Here is a 26151-nt window from a genome sequence, read left to right on the forward strand (position 1 = left end):
CCATGACTGACAGCATTTCATTCTGTGTTTTTCTATATAAACCTTTTTTACTGTGCTTGCAGTGTGTCCAGCTTTTGTAAAGCTTGGTTCTTGTGTCGGGTCTTTGCTGGATTTTTTCCTATTTCTTAAGGACATGACTTTAAAATATTGTTTTTCTGTTGTATAGGTATTTAAGCCTGCCACTTTTTTCCTCCACTTACAAGAACACACTGCAAAGCACGCTGAGATATGCCTAGTTTTCAGCTAATAGAACATTGGAAATCACCTAGTTGGTGCAAAAATTCTCTTTTGTGCAAACTTTGGCATTTTTCATAAACTAAAGAAATGGAAACAATGATGTGTTTTTGCGACAGGCTGCGAGTAACAAAGTGCTTAAAGATACAATTTAAAATTTGTTATTTGCTAAGATGTCCGTTAAGTGTAGACTAGGGCAACCAAACTGTCCTCTTTTTATGCACTTGTTGACTTATAAAAGCCTATATGACATTTTTTATTTCACCATTCATTACCCGCACAAAGAAGGCATTGTTTAAATATGTGTTATATATATATTATATATGTTTAAATATAAGTATTATTAAAGTTCTTCATGACTGGGCCAAGTGTCCTCTTTTTTGGAACTCAAATATCGTCACCCCAGTGTAGACACAACACAGGTTCATCCCATAACTTAAATGCCATTTTTATGCTTGAATGCTTTATAGTTCAGTGGCTTACCAAGCAAACAAAACAAACATAGAAAAACAAACACATACTCCTCTGAAAATGGTCACTGAACTGAACTGAAAATGAGTGAAAAACCAACCAATGTCCAAAGAAAAAGCTTTAAAGAATTATTCCTTGCTCTGGCTCCTTGCTAGCCAAATATAAACAAATGAGGGCTGACTCATTTTTGTTCAGTACTATAGTCAGACTGGAAATCTGTGACTAAATTTAATATGTTTTTTTTAATGTACAGAGAAAGTATCTGACATAATGTATCCTCTTTAACGGTAAAGCAGTATATGTCACACACCTCCCCTATTTGAATTTGACTTCTTTGTGTTTTTGTGTGTAGTCACTCCTGTCGCCTTTGGCAGAATTCCCAAGACTTATTAAAATTTAAAATACTATAATATTCCATATTTCACTTTGAAAATATTTTCTTAGCCCCGGGGATCCGAATTCAACTACCAAGACCCTATAACATATGAAAAAAGATGCATATTGTTACCACAGGGGGCAGTGTAGAGTCATAATGATCCCTTCAGGTGACGACTGTGAAAGCGAAGATGTCCTTCAGGCTACAGTTACGAGAATAGCTACAAAAATCAAACGGCACCACGTATGCGCGTATGTGTATTGTTGTCTGTGCTCAGAGTTGTTCCTTTAACGCCATTATTTCCAGTTTTGTCACTGCCGCCATAGCCTTCCTTGAAACATGAAAATAAAGTTTTATGTAAAAAAAAAAAAATGCAGTTTCTATGACGTATTTTTAAGGCGACAGGAGGAGGGCGGTTTGAAAGCAGAGAGGGAAAATATTTTTAACACGTTTAAAATACGCCAAATTTACTCATAAGATAAAACATCTGCAGGCTAGCCGTGCATAGGCTCTGATGTATTTTTACTTTTCAAACGACTTAGCTAGCGTTACATTAACTCAGTACGCCCGGTTGCTGGCTAACTAGCTAGTCACCGCCGCTGTGATGTGCAGCTGCCGACTGTCGTTAAAATTCCTCTCTGTTAAATGCTGACCGAGCACACGTCAGAATCGATGTGAACGCTTTGAAGATGGCGAGTGTGCACGAAAGTTTGTATTTTAATCCCATGATGACGAACGGGGTCGTCCATGCTAACGTGTTTGGCATTAAAGACTGGGTGACTCCGTATAAAATCTCCGTGTTAGCGTTGCTGAATGAAATGACTGCTTCCAAGATAACACTGCCAGAGAGAAGGCGACTTAACAAGCTGATCCTCCCTCTACAGCAGGTTGGTTTTTTATGAATGTCGGAAACTAAAACTACCCTTGAACCTATCCACCTTGTTGTTGAAGCATTGTTTACCTTGGCTCACTGTGATCTACCAGGGTCCAGACCTGACTCTCGGCCAGTTCCTCAAGACTGTGGAGGAGTGTTGTCCACAGACTGCATATGCTGTCAAACTGAGGTAGAAATCGATTTTATCCCATTTGATTTCATTCTACCATTTGTGAAAGAAAAAAGACGATGCTTTAAGTTCACATGGAAAAATCTACACGCCAGTGTCCAACTCAATTTGTAGTGTTGGCCATATATTAGCTAATTTTGATCTAAGTGGACAGTGTAAAGAAGTTTAACGGAATTTTTATCCCCGATATATCTCACTATAAGGAAAGAAGAGCAATTTTAGCAGTAGCGCTCAATTTTTCAACACGATTTAGGAATGTTCTATTAAATTTAAAGAAATCTGTAAGCATTCTGTTCGCTTTAATTGCAAGAAATAAATGTGTAAAGTGGAAGAATAAGGCCTGGTAGCTCATTGACCAGATGGTCTTGTAAATATACAAAAGAGAGGATTTGTTAAGCCATAGAAAAAATCATTTTTATTGTGGCTCATTGTAGGAAATACAAAAGAAAGAAAGAAAATATTCAAAAGTGGATAATGAAATAAACAGGATTTTTTTTCTCTTTATCTGTTATATCATTACTTTTGGTTTAATATGAAAGGCCATTGCTGAGGTTTTTTATCAGTAGGAAAAGCTATAAAACTTAGAAAAATACAGTTAAAAGTCCCAAATTTGTGCCCTCTTTCACATATTCCAAAGCCATCCATTGGGCTGGACTGGAGTCTTTGCCATTTAAATTCTGGTCCATAGGCCTTAGATTTCACTTCACTTGGTGTAATATTAAAACACAATAACGTTTAAATGTTGATGTTGTAGTCAATCACGGTGTTGTTTCTCCTTTAAAGGCTCCACGAAATGGCAGATGGAGAGCTGAAAGACATGGAGTACTTCTTTTCTACTCTTCCCACTCCATTCACAGCTTTTGATAACGAAGCTTACAAAACCAGTGTAGTAGGTGAGTAATTTGCACCTTATTGCAGTCCGATTATAACTCAGTGGAAGTCTGATTTGAGAATTGTTAAAATTGAAAAGTATTGTATTAAACAATATTTTCACCCCTTTTCAGGTCTTTTTATGCGACACATGCTTCTGGCCTACAACAAGCTTTCTTTCAGTCAGGTTTACAAGCTGTACAAATCCCTGCAGCACTACTACCACAGTCACTATGCCAAGCCTATGGACGGCCAGGTGCCGGCCTTGGTCGCAGACGACTCGGAGATGGACCTGACCAGCATTGAGGATACTGTAGGTGACAGAGTGGACAAGGAGGAGCTGGACACTCCACTGCACGAGTCAGAGCTTCGGTGAGTGAAATATGCACCCGTGTTTCAGCTGACCTGAAATATTTTGGCATTGTTTTTTTTGATTGGCGTCACCTCCTAATTTGTGCTGCAGAAGTGACAATACTCCAAGCAGAGGTCCCCTCTCACAAAAACAAGCAGAGTACTTTCTTGCTAGACAGGTGAGTGTTGATTATAAGTGGACATGAAACACTACATGTATTAACGCTAAATTAAGCCCTACTCTAAAAACTGCATTAGATTGAGCTCTGTCTGTGAAGCCAAATTTGAGAAATAACTGTTGAAAGTTACTTTTTTTGTTTGGCTGAAACAGGAAAATCCACCTGTTAGTCATGCTCGGATGTGTTGATTTGCTGATTTATGTTTGTAGCTAGCATAAACTAATCTAAATCTCTTAGCAGCAATCAACCAAGCCAGTGATGTCATGTTCTAAGCTGGCACTAGATGGCACTAAGCATGCTCTTAAAAACAAAGTTAAAGCTATGATAGTTTTTTAGAGCAGGGCTCCATGGTGCAAATTAGTTAAGACATGCAGTGTTTCATGTCCACTTTAAGGTGGGACTCTAAACCTGTGTACATACTGGAAGCTATTTGCACATTTCCTTGAAGGTTACTTGTTACTTGCACACAGTCCAAGTTCCAGTTGCATAGGTGACGCTTTAATGTATTTGCTAGCAGGTCATAGACTACCAATGACAGTATTCTTCACTGTCATTGGTAGTCGTCTGGTAGGTGAGAAGAGTTTATTGTGGGCCCCACCCACTTCACGTTACCAGCATATTTTTCAACCACGATTACTTTAAGTCGTCAAGCATCGTTCACTTTCTGTGGTCTCATCATCGCTGCAATCTGCTACCAATGTGTATACAGCTTTAGAGTCTTCATATCAACAAATTTAATGAAATAAATACATTTTAAAAATTCAGTTATACTATTTACAGACACCATGTTTAAACTTCTTTCTGCAGGCATACCTACTCAAGAATGATGAGAATAAAGCTCTAAAGCCTGCTGCTCTGCAGGAAGAGCTCAACAACATGCTGAAGTTTAATCCTGACTTTGCTGAAGCGGTAAAGTTCATCTCCTTAACTTTTCCTTACTATATAAACAGATCAGTCAGCGGGTCGGTGTCTCCTTCATTAGCTCTCTTTTCTCTCTCTCTTGCTCCTCAGCATTATCTGAACTACTTGAACAGCATGAGAGTCCAGGACATCTTCCTGTCAGCCCACAGTCTCTTGCATTATTTTGATCGACTCATCTTGTCTGGAAATGACGGAAAGAGCAATGGGGACGAGGGCTATGGTCGAAGTCTCCGCTACGCTGCTCTTAACTTGGCAAGCTTGCACTGTCGCTTTGGCCATTAGTGAGTACTAATGGAGGAGTTGGAGGAGTCAAAGTACGTGGACAAGTTCCATAGAAAAGAATTTTAAAAAAAAGATGTTTTCCCTTTTCTCTCCTGTTAGTCAACAGGCTGATCTGGCTCTACAGGAGGCTATCCGGATTGCCCAGGAGTCCAATGATCATGTGTGCTTGCAGCACTGTCTGGTACAACAGTTCCCACTTCATTATCTTCACTTCAGTGGTTGTGCCATGATGGATTGTTAATTACGTCTGAATCTAACACGCTCTCCTCCATCAGAGTTGGCTCTACACACTGGAACAGATGAAGGGTTCTGACAGCACTGTGCTAACCGAGGATTCAGTAAAAATGGCTGCCCATTTCTGCCTGCCAGTGAGTGCAACATGAGGTGTCACATATGAATTCCTCTATTAAAGGGATTTGGATCTTTATTATTTGTAAATTTCTTTGGCCCAATTTTCATAAGCATGTACATTTCTCATAGAATGCTATGCAGAAAATAATTGGATAACATACGAGCAGCAAAATATTATATTTGCTCACTGAAATTGACTTATTATTAGATTTTAAAATGTTATTAATCCTCTCCATTTACAGTATTTGGCATCTCTGGGCATTCAGTCATTGGTCCAGCAGGGGGCGATACAGGGTAAAACGGCACACAAGCTGATGGATGCCCTGAAGGACACAGACATTCTTCACTGGAAGCACAGTCTGTCGGAGCTGATCGAGATCAGCCTGGCTCAGACGACTTCCATATGGAGGATGTATGGAAAGAGGTCAGGCTCTTCACTCTGCCACCGTAACACACAGTTGCCACTTCTGCTCACTTTTAACTGCATACTAACACTGCAGCTTCTTAACCATTCATATCAAATCAAATCAGTGAAGTGACTGAAATGCCTGATGTTGTACGCATGGATTAATATTTTGGACAGCCAGACATCTCCCACACAAGTTCGACTTTTCAAGTGCAGAAAAACGTGGGGTTTTTTTGTAAGTAATTAACGTGGCCTCCTGTGTCTCCTGCAGCACGATGTCTCTGCAGCAGGCCCAGCTGCTTCTCAACATGAGCAGTCTTGAGCCAGTTAACTTCGGGGTCCAGCAGAACAACACAGAGGGCTTCGCTGTGGTCCTCTGTCACCTGGCCGAGCTGCACGCTGAGCAGGTAACGCGTTTGATTTCATCTAGTCTGCCTGCTGTCTGCCCTGCTGTTGCGTATCTTAGACATTAAAGAAAAATTGACCAGGTCTGCTTTCGTGTTCTTGGCTGTAGTTCAAAACGTAACTCACGATCCCATCTACCTCTGCTTGTGTTGCAGGGCCTGTACGGTGTCGTTTCAGAGATTATTCAGCATCTGAAAGAACAGTTTCCTCCTCACACACAGCATGCCAAGGTACATTTTCTGAAACACACTGTGCTTCTCAGCGTATCAGTGCAGTAACTACAAAGAGGACAAAGTCGAAAAATAAGAGTTTTAAGTTTTCAGACCCAGAAAAACTTGTTCCAAAGCCTTGTTAGATATTTTTATATTCTCGAAAATAACTGACACGTATCACAGAGTTTACTCGCTACTTTGTACATAAAAGGTTGTACGTGAAAGGTGGACATGGGCAGAAAAATGCCTGTATTCTTTCAAATGAGCCCACAGGAGGTGGCGACTTCTGTGGGGGGGGTGCTTGTATTTATATCTGTGGGGAAAATATCTCTTTGGCTCACTTGATCTGTGACTTCATTAAACACTATCATGGTTTGTTTATAGAATGCATTTGCCAGTTTCAAGTCTTTCTCAATATAATGAGATTTCCTTGCAGTTTATCCCCTTTAGTGTAAGAGAGGGTGATAAAGCTGAGTATGCTTTAGGGTGGGCTTCCTCGTGTTAGGTGCCTGCAGTGTTCTTTGATTTCTCAGTCACTTGTCACGTCTGGTTTATGATGGTGTTATGGTGGCTACCTCCATCTTTTTTTATGTAGTCTGTGCTTTGGAAACAAAAAAGGGAAATGATTATGTTCTTTCAGTTTCTCAGCTTTACCATTAAATATGAGATTTAAAGTTGGATGAACTTCACCAACCCGCATTAATAATTTGAGTCTAGCCTAAAGCGGAGAGGCAGATGTAGTTACTCTGATTTTTAGCAGTAGTTCATGTGGAGGATTGTTTTCCCCGTGATAATTATATTTTGCTTCCTTGTGTCAAATAGCAAACTAATTACCATGTGTGTCACTTTCAGAATTGTTAATTAAAACAGTTGGGAAATAAGCTCTGGTCATGTTTACTGATGTAGTTCTCCTGCTTCTACGTAGCACTCTTAATTCTTATTCTCATGTATATATCTCATGTATATCTCATGCACATATCTTTCTACGTAGCACTTTAATTCTTATTCCTACTTTTATTTTTTTCATGTCTATTTAAGTGCTATTTATGACACTATGTTTGCACTGAAGCACCGCAGCAATTTCCTAATGTTGTAAACCTGCTCAACATTTGGCAATAAACCCCTTTCTGATTCTGATTCTGATTCTGTAACAACAGTTGGCTGTCTTTCTGTGGAAAACAGAATATGCTGTAGATATAATTGTAAACGTTGTTTTGATTTAAATGTAATACACTACCAAAATATTAAAGTAACACCTAATAATCATCAGTATAACACAAAATTATTTATACGTCAGGGGTTTCAGTGTGGGCAGCACGGTGGCACGGTGGTTAGCACTGTTGCCTCACAGCAAGAAGGTCCTGAGTTCAATTCCACCATCAGGCTGGGGTCTTTCTGTGTGGAGTTTGCATGTGCTCCCCGTGTTTGCGTGGGTTCTCTCGGGGTACTCCGGCTTCCTCCCACACGTCCAAAGACATGCAGCTTGTGGGGGATAGGTTTTGGATAATCCAAATTGTCACTAGTGTGAATGTGCGAGTGAGTGTGAATGGTTGTCTGTCCTTGTGTGTTAGCCCTGCAACAGACTGGCGACCTGTCCAGGTGTACCTGCCTCTCGCCCTATGACAGCTGGGATAGGCTCCAGCGCCCCTAGTGTGTCCAGTTAAGAAGAATAAAGCAGTGCAAACCCGCTTTAGTAAAAATGAAAGTGGCAACAGGTGCAGTGGAAAGGCAAGAATTCCCAAAAAGGGAACGGTTTAGCTGGTTGTGGCCCCAGGCCATTGCTTTCTCTTTCTCCCTCTTGTGTGATTTTTTTTTTTTTTTTTTTTTTTTTTTTTTTCCCCCCCTCCATAGTTTTGCTTTGTTTTTCTTGTCACTGTTAGTAGCATGGCACAATACCCGCAGTCCATTCAGGTTGCAAAAGTAGTCTAGCTCCTCCAGGATGGTACAACCCAATTTGCAGAGTTTAGGAGTGCAGTGTAGATCAGGGCGGTAGAAAGGCATGAGCCCAGCAGCAGGACCAATGTTTCACACATGTTTCTGACCAGACACAAATGGACTTCATGAGGGTGGATTGAGGGCCTGACGTCCTTTGTGCTCACAGCCCAGAACGATGCAGCTCAGTTGGTATTCGCCGGAGTAAACAGGAACTGACTTGTCTGTTACTGTTATCCTGTTATCTTCTCAGATTATGTTGTAGGCATCGAAACATTTACCACAGTGTTTCAGACTTTTCCATGTCTGACACATTGCTCGGTGTGAACCTCATCTCATCTGTGAACAGAACTGGGTGCCAGTAGCAGACCTGCCAGTTCCCATTCATTGGTGTTTGCCCAGCATTCACTTTTTGGAGGTTGTCTTATTGTTTCCTCTCTAGTCCTCTTTCATTTGCACCAAAGCAGGTGAAATGAATTCACAAAGGTGTGTGCTTCCTAACTGGACAGATTGATCCCCAAAGCTTAACTATATGTTGTAGTCTAATGATCAAGTGTTTTACTTAATCTTTCTTGAGCTGTGTAGAATTAGTAAAACAAACATTACAGAGTTCATTTATTCTGTAATTCATGGTATAATTTCACTGTAATGAAATTACTTTTCTGTGTCCCAAATGCAGCTCTGGATGCTGTGTGATCTGAAAATCCAGTTTGAGAGACATATGAACGAAGGGAAATATCACTTGGCAGAGCCTCTAGTCACAGCTATCGCTGCGTTAAATCAGACAGAGGGTCTTTACAGGTAACTCAAATAAGTGAATCTACAGGCCTTTTTATAACATATGCTGCCCTATACACTTTTTATTTGAGCTGCACAATAACTGTGTGCTCTGTGACAGGAAAGCTCAAGTTCTGAAGGCTCTCAACCGCAGCACTGAAGCATACCACATCTTACAGCAGCTGCAGGCTCGCTGTGAGAAGACTAAGTGTACAGAGATGGTTATCAGGTAGGACCCGGTTTTCTCATACCGTTACGGCTCCATTCAATTTGAGTAAATGCACTTATTCTACTATCATTTATTTTTATTTGTCCAATCAAACTTGTTTAAAAGGAATTAAGTTCAAACTATACATCACCATTGCAAGTCTTAACTGTTCTCCTGTAAGATATAAAGATCCCAACATAAATGTATTTTGGCCTTTATGCTTCAGAGATCACACAAAGTCATTTTATGTCTCTTTCAGAGTGATGCTGTCCACTGCTGAGCTCCACTGGGAGTCGTCTGGCTTCTCCACAGCTCTTCCTGTCCTCCTGCAGGCCTTGGCTCTGGCTAGACAGCACCACCTCCAGTCACTGGCCTCGGAAACCATCCTTCACCTGGCCTTCACTCAGGTCAGCTGCAGCGTTAAAAGAGACTTCACTTAGCTGTGCAAATACCAGCTTGCATTTATGCAAAAATCCCCCACATGGTTTATTTATTGCATTTGTTGTCTCTCGTTTCTGCAGCTGATGTTGGGGGTTCCTGAGCAAGCTCTGAATGTGCTGCATGAAGCCATCGAGCCTATTCTGGCCCACAGAGCAGTCATGGACAAAGGTCGTGCCATGCTGCTGGCAGCCCGCTGTCAGATGGCAGTGGCTGGGTTCAAGCCAAACAGACAAGGGCAAGCAGGTAACAGTTTGCTCCCCTGACACACCACCTCACCACATATATTGGTCCTCTGCTCATAATGCTGCATGGTTTTCATCTACATTTGCATACTGCTGTTTATGTCCCAGCAGATTTGCGTTTAGCAGCTTCGGCTCTCGACACGCTAAACGAGGCCGCCGCCTATTTCTCCCAGCTGAACTGTAAGGAGCGGCTGCGGGACGTGCACTATCTGCAGGCTCAACTCCACCGCTCTCTGGGACAAATCTTGGAGAGCAACAAAAGTGCCATGCTCTTCCGGCTATTGGACCAGGAGCTGCAATCGCCAGCACCGCCGGTCTCCATGCGGCTCTAAACTGCTCCCACTGCCCCATCAACAAAAACTGAACTGAATCACTGCAACTCACCACTAGATGGTGCCGAGGCTCTATCCTGTTTTCTAGACTAAAACATTTCATTTGTGGCTGTGTTGAAAGAGAGGTGTTTGTGAAACCTTTTGCACGGAGTAACAGGATGATAACTAAAAATGTAACATGACAGCAGCCATGAATTAAAATGAGTTTCCAGTACAAGAAGAACGTATCCATTGTGTGTTTACTTACAGATATATGCGAATTTGAATGATGGTCCTAAATATAACTTAATGCTTTAATGCCTTCCACCATAGCAAGTTAGTCTGACAGAAGTACATGTCACACACCTGTGTAGTTTTAAAAAAAAGAAAAGAAAGAAAAGTCAAAAGTTTAGATCAAAAGCCGACACGTGGCGTCCTGATGCACCCGCTGCGTTTTGATGAATGAGGGTAATATCAGAGTTGGCGACGAGATTAATGCATTCACTAGTGTGGATGATCCTGATTTTGCAGGAGGAATACTGATGAAGCCAAAGGCCATATTAGGAAATCATATCAACACAGATACTGTGTATATAAATGCCACATTTTTCTGAATTGTTTGCAGCAGTTATGTTGATTTATCAGAAACAGAATACTTTATTGATCCCTGGGGGAAATTATTTAATGTGTTCTGCCTGATGCGTAATACATTCATTGTGTCATGTGCTTCCTTAAGGAAAATAATTGGCTTCATCTTGGTTAATTTACATTTGGTCTGGCAAAAGTAGTCACAGGAAACACCTGCAGGAGGAATATGCTCACGCTAAGGTTCTCAGTCGTTGTGCTCGAACCCCAAAAATTCCAGTTGAATGAGTTTAAGTGGCGTGTTTGTCTTCCCGTACTTCTGTTGATAAACAGATTTCTAGTAAAGGCAGCCTTGTTGTCTATGCAAATACCACAGTGCTGTGGTAATTGGCACAGAGCCATAAAATACATGTATTTACATGTTTAGCATAATTGCAAGTGTCACCGAGTAGACTTCATGTAGCAGTTCCTCAATTTAAAAAGTGACAGTTTGTGTTATCATAGAGATTTATAGCATGTGGATTTCAGTGCATGCTTTTTTTACCCGGTCAGAGCGGAGCTGTCTCCAAGAATAAAGGTAAATTTCACAAAAGTAACGCTAATAGACCTTAAAAAAAAACTTGTTTATAAGAAAATGATGCCATTTCTCCTTTTGAGTTATTTTCAGTCCTTTGCCTTAAAAGCCACACAGGGAAAAAATAAGTGTCTAACCGATCCACTAAGCCTTTAATCTTTGTTCATTGTGTGTGTTCTACTGATTAAAGTAAACAAGTTAATAGTGTATTGTATAAAATGTATCTATTCATAGTTTGTGTAGCTGTTATATATAAAACTGCAATAGAAGCAGTCCCTGCACCCCCTCCCCCCACTCTGTACAAGGCTAATAAGTTCGCAGGTTTTGCTTCTTACTGATCTAGTGGAAATAATCTAACTGAATGTTGCTTTTGAGCCCTGTCAAGTCCCTGAGTGCTTTCCATCTTGTGAATGCCTGTCTAAGGTTCATACTTGTCTTACTTGCAGTTTCCGTGACTCTCTTGTTTTGACTTCTTTGCCTCCCCCAGAAGGGCATTAAAGAAGGCAGATGCAGGGTGGCTGATACAGGTTGCAAGATTACTCCAGGTCCAGCATCCATTATGTAAAGCTATCTCGAAAACAAAAATGCTTCTTTTTTTTCTGTTTTCAAGATTGCACCATTACCTTGGGAGACGTTATTCCCAGTGGGAGACAAAATTTCATTGCTAAAGTCAGGACAAAAGGGAGTCAATCTGAAGGCTGATGTTGTCATTAGTCTACAGCCATAATGCAATTGACATTTAATGTCTTAGCACAACTGTCCCATCTGTTTTTAGTTGGTTTCTAGCAAGTCAAAGAAGGTGTGCAAATAAAACAAAAATAGAAAAAATAACAACTCAAGTAAAGTACAAATCCCTGAAGATTGTACTTAAGTACAGTAACAATGTATTTTCACTTCATTGCTTCCCGCTTCTATATAAAGACCAATACAAGAAGTTTGTGAAGGATATTCCAAATTTTACCAGTGCTGTTAATCACACCAGATGCAAAGTGAAATTTCCCATTGTCTACTAGTATTTCATCATGTTGGAAACCCTCAAACATTCACCCCTCACAGGACACAGGGTGAGGCAGAGTACAGCTGATAATTGGAATCAAGCTACTGAAACCTCTTTTCACAAATTGTTATCCTTACTGTTACCATCCTGTGATTTCACTCACTTTTCTCCAAGTCCTTTTCTTTTACTCCTCAGCCATATAAGGCTGGGGTATTGTTGTCTGCTTACCAGGCAGGTGTGTGGCCTGAATGTGCAATAACTGGACAATGAGGCCACATAGGCTTTTCAAATTATACCATAGGAGTATAATTGCTAGGAGCCTGAGCAAATACTCCTAGCTATTTGTTTTTTGTTTCGTTTTTTTGTCCATCTGAAAGAGAAATTGAACCTTATAGTTCTACCTGCTTTTCTTATTATCAATAACATCAGAAGACTCTTCATGACTCTGATGGATCCCAACTGATGGATTGTTGCAACACAGTGTTAAGCAAACTTTTTGCTGTAGCTGAAATATTTTCACTTGCACACAATCTCACATCAAAAAATCTTGTTACACAGAGTTTGCATTTTGAAATAATGTTGCTTCACATTTGGTGTGAATGCACCAATAGAATCTGTGGATGCAGCTTGCTAGCCAAGTTTGCTAGCGCTAGCTAATAACATACACCCATTTGTGCTCATATGGTAAATTCTGCCCCACCAAATTGCGCTAACAACACCAACACTGAGGCTCTCTCCAAAACCAATGGGTGACAACATAGTGTCAGTCTTTTATATTGAGTCTATGGTTTATTAGGCTGCTGTAATTGAATGACTTTAAAAACGGCTGTTCAGTTAGTCCAGAATTTCAGACTGAAACGTCTGAGCAGCTGGAAGAAGCTGGCAGATATTTGTTGCCATCACAGTCATTCTTGTTTCACCGTGAGCTTCATAGTAAAATTTGTCAACAACTACTGATAATTTTCCCAACATTTGGCATTAAAACATATTTTCCATTACGATAATTCAGTAACTCTTAACTTAGGCAAAGTACTTGAATTTGTTTGTAACCTCTGTAACTACTGACATTTCCATGAGGCTCAGCTGTAATTGTTGTTTGTTTTTGGCAGATGTTATTATATTAGTATAATGCACCAAGAGAAGCGTAAACATTCTATCTCGCTCACATTAACAGGTCAGTATGATTGGTATTTAGCTAAAAAACAACATTATAGCTCTGTGTGCTTATAGTAGTTTTCTTCAGGTCTGGATATTAATGGTTGTTGTTTGTTTGTTTTTAATTGATTTATTAACCTCCTAGGACCTGGCATCCACATATGTGGACATCACATTTTGGGTGATGTCCACAAAATACTTAAATTTTCTCTGCAAGGGCCTGATATCCACTTACGAGGACATTATACTGAGTTCAGGTCTTAGGAGGTTAAAAATGAAAAAGAATTGATGATAGCGCTGGTATACAGACAGACAGAATCTGAGTAACATTGAATTTTGGGTCATTCTGACATTGAATCCATGCTCTGGAAAACAAACTCTCACTAACCTCAGATTTCTTGCCAAATATCCCGGTTCAGAAATAGCACAGCTTCTGTGGTAAAATATAACATCTTTGTTCAAAATGTTTAATAACAAGCATGGCAACAAACATGGCATATGAACAATGCATGTTTAGAAAAATATATCTGCAAATGTATTTTTCAGAATACACTATACATCGACTTAACCTCTACTCGATATTAAACATTTACAATTCAGAAGTGATAGTGTCACGGTAGAAAACAACACGGCCAGTTTCCTTTTGAATAGTGTCCATTTCAGGATCAGCTTACGTCAGGAGAAAGATGTGGGCAGACATTCGAGTAAAACAGGCAAACAACCTGAGATGTCTTCATGGTATACCTGCTTGCAGCTGTTTTCTTTTTTTTAACTCATGCTTCTTTATTTTCCCTTACCAGTTTCACATAAACAAACCCTCCTTTTCCAAACAAACTGTCCAGGTATTAACAAGAGTTTTTCCTTACAAAAGAAATGATATTACCTCGCGGACAACCTCCAACTTGTTGTTGAAACCTATGAACATTTCTTAATATGACATTCCCAGCGTTGGTTTATATTTGGATGTTTATAATAATGATGTGTCATACATGAACTGAAATGAATGTTCAAATGGTTTCTGCTTCAGTTCTCAAATACAACCCTGACCAGTATCCAGTAGTGATGATACAAGAGTCAAACTAGATACAACCTCTCATTTTACTTCAGAACACAAAATTAATGCCAAAAAAAAGAAATGAAGTGATGTTAAATAATTGAGTAAAAGAGGTATTGAAGTGGAGTTAATTTCCATGTTTGGTTAAATTAATCTCAGAGAAGGCGCAGTGGCTGTGTCTCCGTAGCTTAAATAATGCTTAAGTCTTCAGTGCAGACACCGTCTCATTGTGATTCTGTCCGAGTGTCTTTGAGGAGACTGTCCCGCTGAGGGGAGCTGAGAAGAAATTGCAGCAATGCTCAGTATCCCGCAGGATAGCCTCCTTTCCTGGGGTCAGACTCTGCACAGAGACGCTCTCCCTGCCGCACCACAGCCTGGACCACCGAGTCTGGAGTCCTTAGCAGCTGCGTTACATGGTTCTTCTGGACCAGACCCTCCAGGACACTCTGGCATAGTTCCACCACACATACAAAAACATAGAGAAATAGTCTTGTGCAGGAGTTTTGGCTTTGTAATGCATAGCACACATGTGGAATTATCTTTTACCTTCCTGACTGCTGGCACATGTGTAAAAGTCAATGTGCATAAATCTAAAACTTGGTTGAGATAAGTAATATATAAAGAAACACTTGATTCCCTTTCCTTATTATTAAATCTCATTGCTATGTGTTTTTAACCCTGCTAAAGGGATGTCTAAAAATGTGTAGACCTCCAATGTGTCCAGAGGATGAATCCTTGTGACTCTGGTGATGCTATTGCTTTTCTTTCAGTGCAAGGTCTGATGACCAATTGCCAATTTAGGGAGACTGAAGGCCTCACAGAAAGAAGGAAATAAAAAATCAAACACTTTCATGCCCGAGTCATCTTAACGGTCAGAATCCTCGGAGGTGGGAACAGAGTAGTAGCAACAATCTTTCACTCTAGCTTCTTAATCAACCAAAGATGGAGACAGAGTTTTAATTCATTTGAAAACCTGACTCCTAACCTACACTCTAATAAAAAAAAAAAAAAAAAAACATTTTTATTTTTTGTTAAATTTCATCCATCTCCCCATCCATTCTATCCAATTTGCCAGTGTTTTTATCTGTTTTGGTTCAATTGTTTGGTTTTGTCAGTTCAATTGTAGTGGGTGATTTTAACATCCATGTAGAAAGTAAAAATGACTGCCTCAACACAGCATTTAATCTATTCTCTCAAAATGTTAATGAGACCACTCACTCTTTAACCATACTTTTGATCTTACCCTGACATGTGGCACAGAAACTGGACATTTGACTGTATCGACATTAACTGCCGTAACTAAGTTTAATATCTTCAACACCGTGTGCCAACACAGTACAGAGCAGCTACCCAAACTTTGCTCCCACAGTGGTTGATTATTTTCTTATAAGTGTAACATCCTCACAGCGTACAACTCTAGATAGTGTGGTTCCTCTAAAAAAAAAAAGAAAGCATCAAATCACAAGCGCTTGACTCCCTGGTGTAACTCATAAATGCACAATTTAAAGCACGTAACTGGCAGAGAAATGGCATCTGATTAACAACGAGTTTGTTGCTCTAAATTTTTTTTGTTTTTTAAAAAGGACTCTGATTGATCTTTCTGAGTTAATTTCAATAATTGCTTCCTAAAAATCGTCGACCTGTCTATTAGGACCCATTAAGACTGCTCAAAGAAGTCTTACCGTTAATTAATGCTTCAGTCTCAGATATGATCAGTCTGTGCTGGCAAGTGTCATCTGCTCGTCACAGTACACAAAGAGTTCTAGCTTCTGTACAAAGGATCCTTTTATTGCCTGTGACAGTGGACTCTTGTCCTGCTTGACTTCAATGCAGCATTTCATACTGATGACCATAATATTTTATTACAGAGATTATAGTGTGCTGTAGGTAGGGAGGGATTCCTCCTTAGACACCAATGTTAATTTTGGTGTCCCACAAGGTTCTGTGCTGGGATCAATTCTGTTTACATCATATAGGCTTCCATTTTGTAACATTATGAGAAGGCATAGCATACATTTTATATATCATGTATATATCTATCTATCTATATATATCTATATCTATATCTATCTATCTATCTATCTATCTATATATATCTATATATATCTATATATATCATGTATATATCTATCTATCTACTTAGCACTTTTAATTCTTATTCTCATTTTTATTTTCATGTCTATTTAAGCTTAATTTATAACAGTATTTATAACAGTATGTTTGCACTGAAGCACCGCAGCAATTTCCTAATGTTGTAAACCCGCTCAACATTTGGCAATAAAACCCTTTCTGATTCTGATTCTGATTCTGATTCCTTGCTATGCACATGATACCCAGCTTTATCTATCCATGAAGGCAAATGTGAGACACCACATTGAAGGAATATCATAGAGACCTAAAGGTCTGGATGACCTCTGGTGCTAAATTCAGATAAAACTGTTGTTACTTGGCCCTAAAAATCTTAGAAACGTGGTCTCTAACCAGATACAATGAGTGGTATTATTTTAGCCTCTAATTACACTGGGAGGAATTTTGGAATAATTTTTGAGCAGGATAAGTCCTTCAGGGCATATATTAAACAAATACATCAATGTCAGGACTCTGTGCAGGTCAGTTAAATTTTTCCATATCAAACTTGTACATGCATGTCTTTATGGACCCATGCACTGGTGTACAGTCATGCAGGATCAGGAAGGGGCTATCCCTAAACTGTTTCCAGGAAGTACTGTTCTCCTGGCAAAAGTCAAACCCATACTCATCCATCAGATTGCCAGACAGAGAAGCATGATTCGTCACTCCAGAGAACACTTCTTCACTGCTCTAGAGTCCAGTGTTGGAATGCTTTATATCACTGCATTCAACACTCTGCCTTGCATTTGGTGATGTAAGGCTTGCATGCAGCTGCTCGGCCATGTTAACCCATTTCATGAAGCTCTCTACACACTGTTCTTGAGCTAATCTAAAGGTCACATGAAGTCTATAGGTCTGTAGCAACTGACTCTGCAGAAAGTTCGCAACCTCTATGCACTTTGTGCATCCGGTGATCCTGCTCTGTGGTTTTATGTGACCTACTTCTTTGTGACTGAGCTGCTGTTGCTCCCAGTCACTTCACTGTGTTATAATACCACTAACAATTAACTGTGGAATATTTAGTAGCAAGGAAATTTTACAACTGGATTTGTTGCACAGGAAACATCTTGATGGAGCACCTCTTCAACCTGAGCCTGAGGTTGGGAAGAGTCCCACAGCTCTGGAAAACCTCCTGTGTTGTACCAGTGCCAAAGACTTCACGCCCCAAGGACCTCAACAGCTACAGGCCGGTGGCTCTGACATCCCACCTGATGAAGACCCTGGAGCGGTTGGTCCTGGCTCAGCTTCGGCGCCTAATAAGCTCATCACTGGACCCACTTCAGTTTGCCTACCAGCCTGGCATTGGAGCGGATGATGCCGTCATTCACCTCCTACATCGTTCCCTCGCTCACCTGGAGACCGCTGGGAGCACTGTGAGAATCATGTTCTTTGATTTCTCCAGTGCCTTCAACACTATTCTTCCCTCGGTTCTAAAGGACAAGCTGGTGAACTCTGGAGTGGACCATCACCTCACTACCTGGATCCTGGACTACCTCACCGACCGACCACAGTATGTGAGGACTCAGGGCTGTGTGTCGGACAGGGTCGTCTGCAGTACGGGGGCCCCACAGGGAACGGTTCTGGCTCCGTTCCTCTTCACCATCTACACTGCAGACTTCTCCCACAATTCCACCCAGTGCTTCCTGCAGAAGTTCTCTGATGACTCTGCAATAGTCGGCCTCATCACTGATGGGGACGACAAGGAGTACAGAGGTCTGACCCAAGACTTTGTGGACTGGTGCCAGCTGAACTACCTCCAGATCAACGCCAGTAAAACCAAGGAACTGGTGGTAGACTTCCGCAGGCACAAGCATTCTCCACTGCAACCACTGAACATCCAAGGTATGGACATTGAGGCTGTGGACAGCTACAGGTACCTTGGTGTTCATCTGAACAATAGACTGGACTGGACTCATAACTCAGACGCCCTCTACAGGAAAGGGCAGAGCAGGCTGTACCTGCTGCGGAGACTCAGGTCGTTTGGAGTGGAGGGCCCACTCCTGAAGACCTTCTATGACTCTGTTGTGGCTTCTGCTATCTTTTATGGCGTGGTCTGCTGGGGCGGCAGCATCTCTGCTGGGGACAGGAAGAGACTGAACAGGGTGATCCGAAGGGCCAGCTCTGTTCTAGGATGCCCTCTGGACCCAGTGGAGGTGGTGAGTGACAGGAGAACGGCGGCTAAGCTGTCATCCCTGTTGGACAACATCTCCCACCCCATGCAGCAGACTGTGACAGCACTGAGCAGCTCCTTCAGTGGGAGACTGCGGCACCCACGGTGTGGGACGGAGAGATTTCGCAGGTCTTTCCTCCCCACTGCTGTCAGACTCCATAATAAAGACTTTAACTGATCAAGCACACACATCCATACATATGCAATAATACTAAGTGCAATAATCCTTTCTGTCATTGTTGTATTTTTACTCAGTTGTATATAGTATTTGTATTTGTATTCTATTTTTATCTTATTGTATATTTATTTTATTTTATTCTACTGTATATAGTATTTTATTCTATTCTGTACAGTTGTGTACTGTATTTATTCTTATTGTATTCTAATTTTTGCCTCATAACTTTTGCACTGTCCACTTCCTGCTGTGACAAAACAAATTTCCCACGTGTGGGACTAATAAAGGTTATCTTATCTTATCTTATCTTATCTTATCTTATAATGGTACCACACTGAAATTCAGTGACTTCCTGAGAGCCACCCATTCTTTCACAAATGCTTGTTGAAGAAGTCTACATGCCTAGGAGCTCAGTTTTATATACCTGTGACCATGAAAATGATTGGAACTGGAATTTAATTATTTGGATGGGTGAGTAAATGCTATGGGCAGTATAGCGTATTGCATTTCAGTAACATTTGTGATATCATAACATCCTGTCTCAGGGTGAGCTTCAGTGGAACCAGCTCTGCCCATATGGAAAAGAAATAGTAAAAACATATATGATTTACTCATGAAAGTGGCCACTTTCATGAGTAAATCATATATAAATCATATAAGGCTTACATGATTTACTCATGAAAGTGGCCACTTTCTCATTACGTTCATATATTTTTTAGTAAGTATACAAAACATTTTCAAGGGATCCTATATGTGTTTTCACTCTTGTATGCTTTTCATACAAGTTTCATACAAGACAGATAAAAACTTTAAAATATTTATATATATCTTTTCCATATGGGTGAGTTTGGATTCATGAAACAGAAAACTTCTGTACTTCTAAGATTAGGCTTAAAACTTTCCATTTTGATAAAGCTTATAGTTATGCTGTAATAGGCCTAGGCTGCTGAGGGCTTCCCACAATGAATGGAGGGTTTCTTGTTCACTCACTTCTAATCATTAGTTGTTATTAATCTACTGGCTCTCTTTCATAGTGTGTCTTTTGCCCAGCCTTGCTCCCCTCACCCCAAACCGGTCATAGCAGATGGTTGTCCCTCCCTGAGTCTGGCTCTTCTGCATGTTTCTTCCTGTTAAAAGGCAGATTTTTCATCCAGCTGTCACCAAGTGCTTGGTCATAGAGGGTTGTCAGATTATTGAGAGTTTTTCTGTATCATTGTGGGATCTTTACCTTACAATATAAAGCACCTTGAGGAGGCTGTTTTTGTTTTTTGGTTCTTTATTTAAAAAGGATTCGATAAATGTAATTGAAATGAATTGTTTTCACTCTTTTAAGGCTAAAAAAAACCTTTTTAAAGAAGTGTCGTGAAAATCAGTACACACGTTCTAGCATGAGGAGGATTTGTTATAGCTCTAGTGACCCTTTTGTTTTGAACTTTGTTTTTCAAGTCAAAGATTCATTCTTTTATATTATACTTATACTACATACTATATACTTATACTATACTACATTCTTTTATACTTCCCACTACACTCAGCTAAGTAGCAAAATGCTGCACTCTAAAACAATAAACAACTATTGTAAACAATATACAATCTAAGTATGAGCACAGCAAATTCATTCTACAAAATCTCAGCTGCAGGGGAGGGGTGGAGCAGTGGGTTCAGGGTGTATTGTGAGGGGAGGCTGACTCACACACCTGACCTCATCACCTAATCATGCGTCCCCTGTTAAAGATGTTGTTCAGGAGGCTGTGTGTGCCACAGAAGCAGGACAGCTGGAAAGCTGCACCTTGGAAGAGTGGTCAATAAAAGAGGTTTAAAAACTGCAACTCTGCTGTCGTTGGATCCTCGTTGTCACACATATTTTTGTACTTTTGTACTTGATCCTGTTTTCACAGCAATTTTTATAGTCATAGTACACTAATGGTCACATGCATGGTACATTCATACATGCACATTCTTTGCTTATGATACAACTGTAATACTGCTAAGCTATGTTGCTGTCTGTGTGACCCACCTTTTCAAAGCCCTGCTCCACTACTGTCATATTTGGATTAAGCTGATTGTGAAGTCGTGGCTCTGTCACGGCTTTCTTTAGGTCATAGTTGAAAAACAAGGAGTTGAGGATTACCTGTTTTTAGGTAAGAAAAATGACAACATGTATGGGAGGTTTCACATTCCCAAGTCAACATGAGGGTGATGCATTTGAATGAATTAGACTTACTAATGCTGTGGCTGTGGTGATTTTTGTGCCCCCGGATGCTCCTACAACCATCTTCACTTGGTTTTCTTTGTCAAATATGATAGTAGGACACATGGAAGACAGCGGCCTTTTGCCTAGAAACAGATTGTAAAAAGAAGGTGGATTTGACTGCCTGATAGTTTTAGCAAAGTCATGCTGAATGTCAACAACTCAGCTCAATCACATCATAGTCTATTTGAGACACTACAACAAGCCGGTGACCCACAGAGTGAGAGAGGCGATTAGCTTATTGTATGGCAGCAAAACTGAGGATGAGTAAAAGGCCCTCCTCTGAATCATCCTAACCAGAGGAAGAATCTAGTAACACCATCTATCTTTGAAAAACATGAGGCTTAGTTTAGCAAACACTGATATCCATCAACACTGACTAAAGGTCACTGCCCCACAGGGGATTAGAGAAGTACTAGTGTGATAACTCATTTCAGTCACACCTGGTTGAATGAAGTTGTTGGGTGAAGGGGGGATTCCAAACCCATTGGTCATGTATGGAGAGCTGAAGTCATCCATTTCATCATTAAAAATGATCCCAGTAGATCGAGACATGACTTTTGAACCAAAGCTGGGGAAATAAAGCCATTTTTTAAACCTTCACTCGGTGCGCTACATTGTAGTGAAGACAGTTCATTTACATGCATGGCTTTTGAGAGGCACATTTACTGACTTGATGTCAGCCTTGTCAGAGAAACTCACTATAGATTGATGGTGCTCGTTGCTGCCACAGCACTGCCATCCTCAGCAATGACTGACAGATGAGCTGTCCCGTGGTTGTCTGGAACAAAATACTCGGGCTCATAGTAGCTGTCTGGGTGGGTCGTGTCATCTGTAATTTTGCTCCTTATGCCATCAGCAAAGTAGTCTGAGGTCATGTTTTGGATTAGCTGAAAGGAGCAAAACAAGTCAATTAAAGAGGAGAAAACAGGCATTTCAGACTGTTAAGAGTTAAAGAGTTTCCAGGAGACAATTTTATGGCCACAGTGAGAAAAATTATGCCGTAAATGCTCAAAAAAAGAATGAAGAGGATTATAGCTGGAGCCCTTACATCAGTAATGTTGAGATACCGAGGGTCCCCCAATCTGCTCCTCTTGGCATAAGCAAAACGAAAAGCCTCTACAATGCGATGGTACGTCAGAGTTTTCTTCTCTGCTGTAGAGACGCTCGTGTCTGAGAAGTTGTACCCTGCAATATATCCACAGGAAAAATACATCTGGAGCGAATGACAGTTAGATGACAATTTACTGGCCTGATCTGATCTTCTCTGTTATTGTGCTAAAAGTCAATGGCATGTTATTAAAAACTGCAATACAAATAGAATAAATGTGCAGGCACGCACCCCTCCAACTTCATATATGAACACATTCAGTGCTCAATTTAAATGAATGATGCCACTTTTATTATGAAGCATGGCTTAATTATTCTCTGCCTGAACAGATGGAGTGTTGATGGTAAATTAAATTTGGCAGGCAGAACTAAGCAGCAGCTCAGTTTTCTGCTTCCAAAGAAGGGAAAGAAACATTCTAGAGATGACCTGGGGAAACCTGACATCCTCTCTTCTGCATGGCTGCACAAACACTCAGCCAGGCTGCTCACCATCCACTATGTTGAGTATGAGTGCCAGCACAGGGCCGCTGGAGGGGGCATCTGGGACATGTATGGTGTATTCCCCGACGTTCAGCTTCAGAGGGTTCTCATTCAGCACGGGCTGGTACTCCAACAAATCTTCCAGGGTGATGATACCACCTGGAACCAGAACAGAAGTGTCGTTGTGAATTCAATAGGAGGAGTAACAACTGAAGCATCTGAAGACAACAGCGGATGAGGATACAGCAGAGCACCTGCCGCCCGGATGTCCTCAACAATGTTCTGTGCCATCGTCCCGTTATAAAACACATCAGGCCCCTCTTCTGCTATTCTTTGGTATGTTTCAGCCAGCTTTGGGAATCTAACAATATCATTCTCCTTCAGGATGTTTCTCTGAGAATCACAAAAGACCTCACTGAGAGAGGGAAGAAAAGAAAACATGTATTAAAGAATATTAAAGCCATTGTAAGTAGAAATTGAAACCTTTAAAAAGAACCGCTGTGGTAAACAGCAATGCACCCAATTATCAGAGCAAGATAAGGGTGTAGAAAAGAAACACAGATGCCACTGAGTAATATCTGAATAATTTTCACAGTGTGTTTTTAAAAAAAATATATATATATAAAGGCACAGTTTGACATGGAGCACAGTTATTATAGATATTTTATTTCCATCTAACATTTTGATTCATTTAGATTTTGGTACCTCTGTCATTTCTGCTAAAGCACACCTGCCAAGCTCATTTCCATCTTCTTATTCTTGTATTCTCTAAAGTAGAGAATAGTATATAGTATATAAATGGTAGACTCTAGGAAGACTGTTTTTATTTCAGTGAAATAAACAGGGTCAGCCATTTATTTGGCTCAGATTCTGGGGTAATGATGAGGCATTTATCATTAGATGTGCTGCTGGGTGGGTTGCTTTACCTCCAGCAGCAGCCGATTCAGACAACTGTTTTCCCCTGTTTCTGGTTTGATGCTGAACTAAGCTAAGAATAGTCTAATAAGCCAAGAATATCTACTACAACATGTATTAGGCTACTGGCTGTAGCTTAATACATGCTGGCATAAGCATAGTATTTTCTCCTCTAACTCGTAGTTAAAGTGAACACATTTCCCCAAATATCTATTTCTTTCGGTTTACAGTGTATTATTAAGTATTCAGATATGAGAATATCACCCTCACCACATGTTGGCGTCTCCTTGAATGGAATCCTTGCTTTTTAAGATTGCATGAGCCAGGGCTTTTCCAATCGGAAATCCGTCACGAGCCAAGGCAATGCTGGGCTCAAACAGCTCCTTCCATGGCAGCCGGCCATGCCTTTTGTGTGCCATCTCATAACCGCGGATCTCTCCCGGAATGGCTATGGACAGTCCACCTGTCACGCAGAAACAGCAGTACCACTGATTTTAATTTCATAAGCTCTCTTTCTACCCCTTCTCTGAGTGAGGGACCACCATGCTAAGAGACATCAAGATAGTGTGAGATATCTATCGATAAAGTGTTCTCGTCCCAGAGCTTTTAAATGGGGGCAAAGGAAGGTATAATAAGGTTGTTAAGAATGTGAGAACATCTGACAAGAGCTCGATGGACTCTAAATCCCTATTTGATCTTGGGTGGCATCAACAACCTTTGAGAATTAAATGAAATCTGGTCTACATTTGGCCAATCAGCACCCGGGAAATACTCCAGCAGAGCACAGCAAGGTGCTACCTGTGCGAGAAAGCTTAGTGTTGTTGCCAAACATGTCTTCAGTGGCGTTCATGGGTGCAGTCTCCCTCGCATCAATGGTTTCCACCTTTCCTGTTGAGCAGAAAACGAGGACTGATTGATCAGTGTCTCCTCGGTTGTCTGTGCTGGCAATTTCTAACTAATGAGGCACGCTCACCTGTGGAAGCGTTATAGATGACAAAGAAGAGCCCTCCTCCGATGCCCATGCTGTGAGCGTTCAAAAGGCCAACACACAGCAAGGCAGCGATGGAAGCATCCACAGCAGATCCGTTTTTCCTCAGAATGTCCCTGGAAACAAGAGAATACACTTAACAGCTAAGACGCGCACAGAAGAGCACGGCATCTGCTATATGTCGTCTTACCTCCCCACTTCCGAGCACTTTCCAGCATCAGCAGCCACGGCGGCCTTTGAGTAGAAGTGGTCTGAAGTGGGAGGTGTGTTTTTCTTCCCCAAACCCATGAACACCCCCAGGAACAGGCTCACTGCAGCCACCAGAAGGACCACCAGACCAGCAATCAGGGACTTCCCAACCATTTCTCTGCCGGGAGGGGGGGGGGGCACGGGGAAATCAGCACACCTCGGAAAGACACCGGATTCTTCAGCTCAGAAGCAACAGTCTTCTCCTCCAGACATCGCCTATCATTATTTTTTAATTGGGAGCCAAACATTTACATATGTTTAACAATCTGAAGCAAAAAGAACACCACATTTTTATTTCACTCACCTTTGGTTTGTTTGTTTGTTTCACAGACTCATTGGAAATGCTGGACAGAACAGAAGGAATGACCTGACTCTTACTGAGCCTTAGCAGTAATGACAGTGTGTTTTATATAACTAACTAAAGTCTCAGCTGATGTGTGCTGTGTCATCTTGGTTTGAAGGTGTGACTTCGTTCGGGTGTCACACTGTGATTCTGATGAGCAGTCCTTTCATATGAGCAATGCTGTTTTTTTTGTTGTTGTTTTTTTTATTAAGAAGAAGAAAAATAAATGTGTATATATATATGGAGAGAGAGAAAAAAAGCATAGAGGAAGATGAGAGGTGGAAAGCAATCACCATCAAAGCTTTCTGGAGTGCCTACTGTGTGTGTGTTAGCTCTTGGGGATGTTGGAAGAAAAACAATAAGGTTCAAAATTCTGACAGAAAAAAAACACATTTGCAGACATCCACATTCAATTCTTTAAAAAAAAATCTGAATTTGGGTGCTGCGATCTATTATTTCCATCATATTTCTCTCTCCAAACAACAACTGCTCTTCGCATCATTGATCACTTTGGAGTGAAGCTCTCAAGTTTGTCTTTCTGGTGCTCTATAACTTTCCATTTCACTCGGATATCAATCTGCCAGGTTTGACAAAGTGAAGGTGAGAGTGATCTGTTTACAGATGCAAGCAGCATTCAGCTCTGACTCGGGGCTCTGTGTGATTGGCTTGGCCAGCAGCGTTGCCATGCTCAGTAACCGTGTCACATTCTATTTGGCTTTTTCTGCAGGCGTCCTCAGACCAATTAAGATGCCTTCGCCTTCGCCCGGGAGCACAAGTCCAAGCTGGCAGCGTCGGTGACGGTAGCTGCAGAACAGCAAATACCCTTCTGTGGTACCTCGGCTAATCCAGCGTGCACTCCTGTTGCTGGGTCACACTGATAAAGTGCTGTCAAAGGAGCCTGTGGTCTGCTGCTGCTGCTGCTACTATGATTGTCTCTAAATC

General features: G+C 41.0%; 2 protein-coding genes across 6 annotated transcripts; one reads left to right on the forward strand and one right to left on the reverse strand.

The window, feature by feature from the left end:
* Positions 1-1271: 1271 nt before the first annotated feature.
* On the forward strand, positions 1272-10277 carry anapc5 (anaphase promoting complex subunit 5). 2 transcript variants are annotated; one of them, XM_040019491.1, is made up of 17 exons: positions 1272-1968; positions 2066-2145; positions 2929-3038; positions 3150-3387; positions 3479-3545; positions 4353-4454; positions 4557-4747; positions 4848-4929; positions 5024-5116; positions 5342-5523; positions 5777-5912; positions 6066-6140; positions 8734-8855; positions 8953-9060; positions 9299-9446; positions 9561-9723; positions 9831-10277. In XM_040019491.1, exons 1-17 carry the CDS (start codon positions 1771-1773, stop codon positions 10052-10054), a joined length of 2319 nt encoding a protein of 772 aa, XP_039875425.1. In that variant the 5' UTR covers positions 1272-1770; the 3' UTR covers positions 10055-10277. The 2 variants fall into 2 exon arrangements, with proteins under 2 accessions (XP_039875425.1, XP_039875426.1); XM_040019492.1 differs by having other exon boundaries at positions 1273-1968; positions 9834-10277.
* ggt1a (gamma-glutamyltransferase 1a) lies at positions 9343-25273 on the reverse strand. Of its 4 annotated transcripts, XM_040019495.1 has the most exons (14): positions 25171-25273; positions 24808-25082; positions 24603-24733; positions 24428-24517; positions 23900-24092; positions 22969-23129; positions 22724-22873; positions 22176-22312; positions 21827-22014; positions 21568-21695; positions 21098-21210; positions 20891-21004; positions 13733-13777; positions 9343-9451 (listed from the first exon to the last, which is right to left on the reverse strand). In XM_040019495.1, exons 2-13 carry the CDS (start codon positions 24978-24980, stop codon positions 13760-13762), a joined length of 1596 nt encoding a protein of 531 aa, XP_039875429.1. In that variant the 5' UTR covers positions 24981-25082; positions 25171-25273; the 3' UTR covers positions 9343-9451; positions 13733-13759. The 4 variants fall into 4 exon arrangements, with proteins under 4 accessions (XP_039875429.1, XP_039875430.1, XP_039875427.1 ...); XM_040019496.1 differs by lacking the exon at positions 13733-13777 and having other exon boundaries at positions 9345-9451; XM_040019493.1 differs by lacking the exons at positions 9343-9451; positions 13733-13777 and adding an exon at positions 13806-14844.
* Between the last annotated feature and the right edge of the window lie 878 nt (positions 25274-26151).

The sequence above is a fragment of the Simochromis diagramma genome, unplaced genomic scaffold, assembly GCF_900408965.1.
Source record: "Simochromis diagramma unplaced genomic scaffold, fSimDia1.1 OVJJ01000822.1, whole genome shotgun sequence".
In the NCBI taxonomy this organism is placed as follows: Eukaryota; Metazoa; Chordata; class Actinopteri; order Cichliformes; family Cichlidae; genus Simochromis; species Simochromis diagramma.

Excerpts from the sequence above, each read along its gene's own strand:
- anapc5 (XM_040019491.1), top strand. The coding sequence starts at position 1,771 with ATGGCGAGTGTGCACGAAAGTTTGTATTTTAATCCCATGATGACGAAC. Across the intron at positions 3,388-3,478 it reads CTGCACGAGTCAGAGCTTCG|AAGTGACAATACTCCAAGCA; the intron begins GTGAGTGAAATA and ends TTTGTGCTGCAG. Across the intron at positions 6,141-8,733 it reads CTCACACACAGCATGCCAAG|CTCTGGATGCTGTGTGATCT; the intron begins GTACATTTTCTG and ends TCCCAAATGCAG.
- ggt1a (XM_040019493.1), bottom strand. The coding sequence starts at position 24,980 with ATGGTTGGGAAGTCCCTGATTGCTGGTCTGGTGGTCCTTCTGGTGGCT. Across the intron at positions 23,130-23,899 it reads CAAGGAGACGCCAACATGTG|TGAGGTCTTTTGTGATTCTC; the intron begins GTGAGGGTGATA and ends TCCCTCTCTCAG. Across the intron at positions 14,845-20,890 it reads TGGAGCAGGGCTTTGAAAAG|AGTGTCCTGGAGGGTCTGGT; the intron begins GTGGGTCACACA and ends GAACTATGCCAG.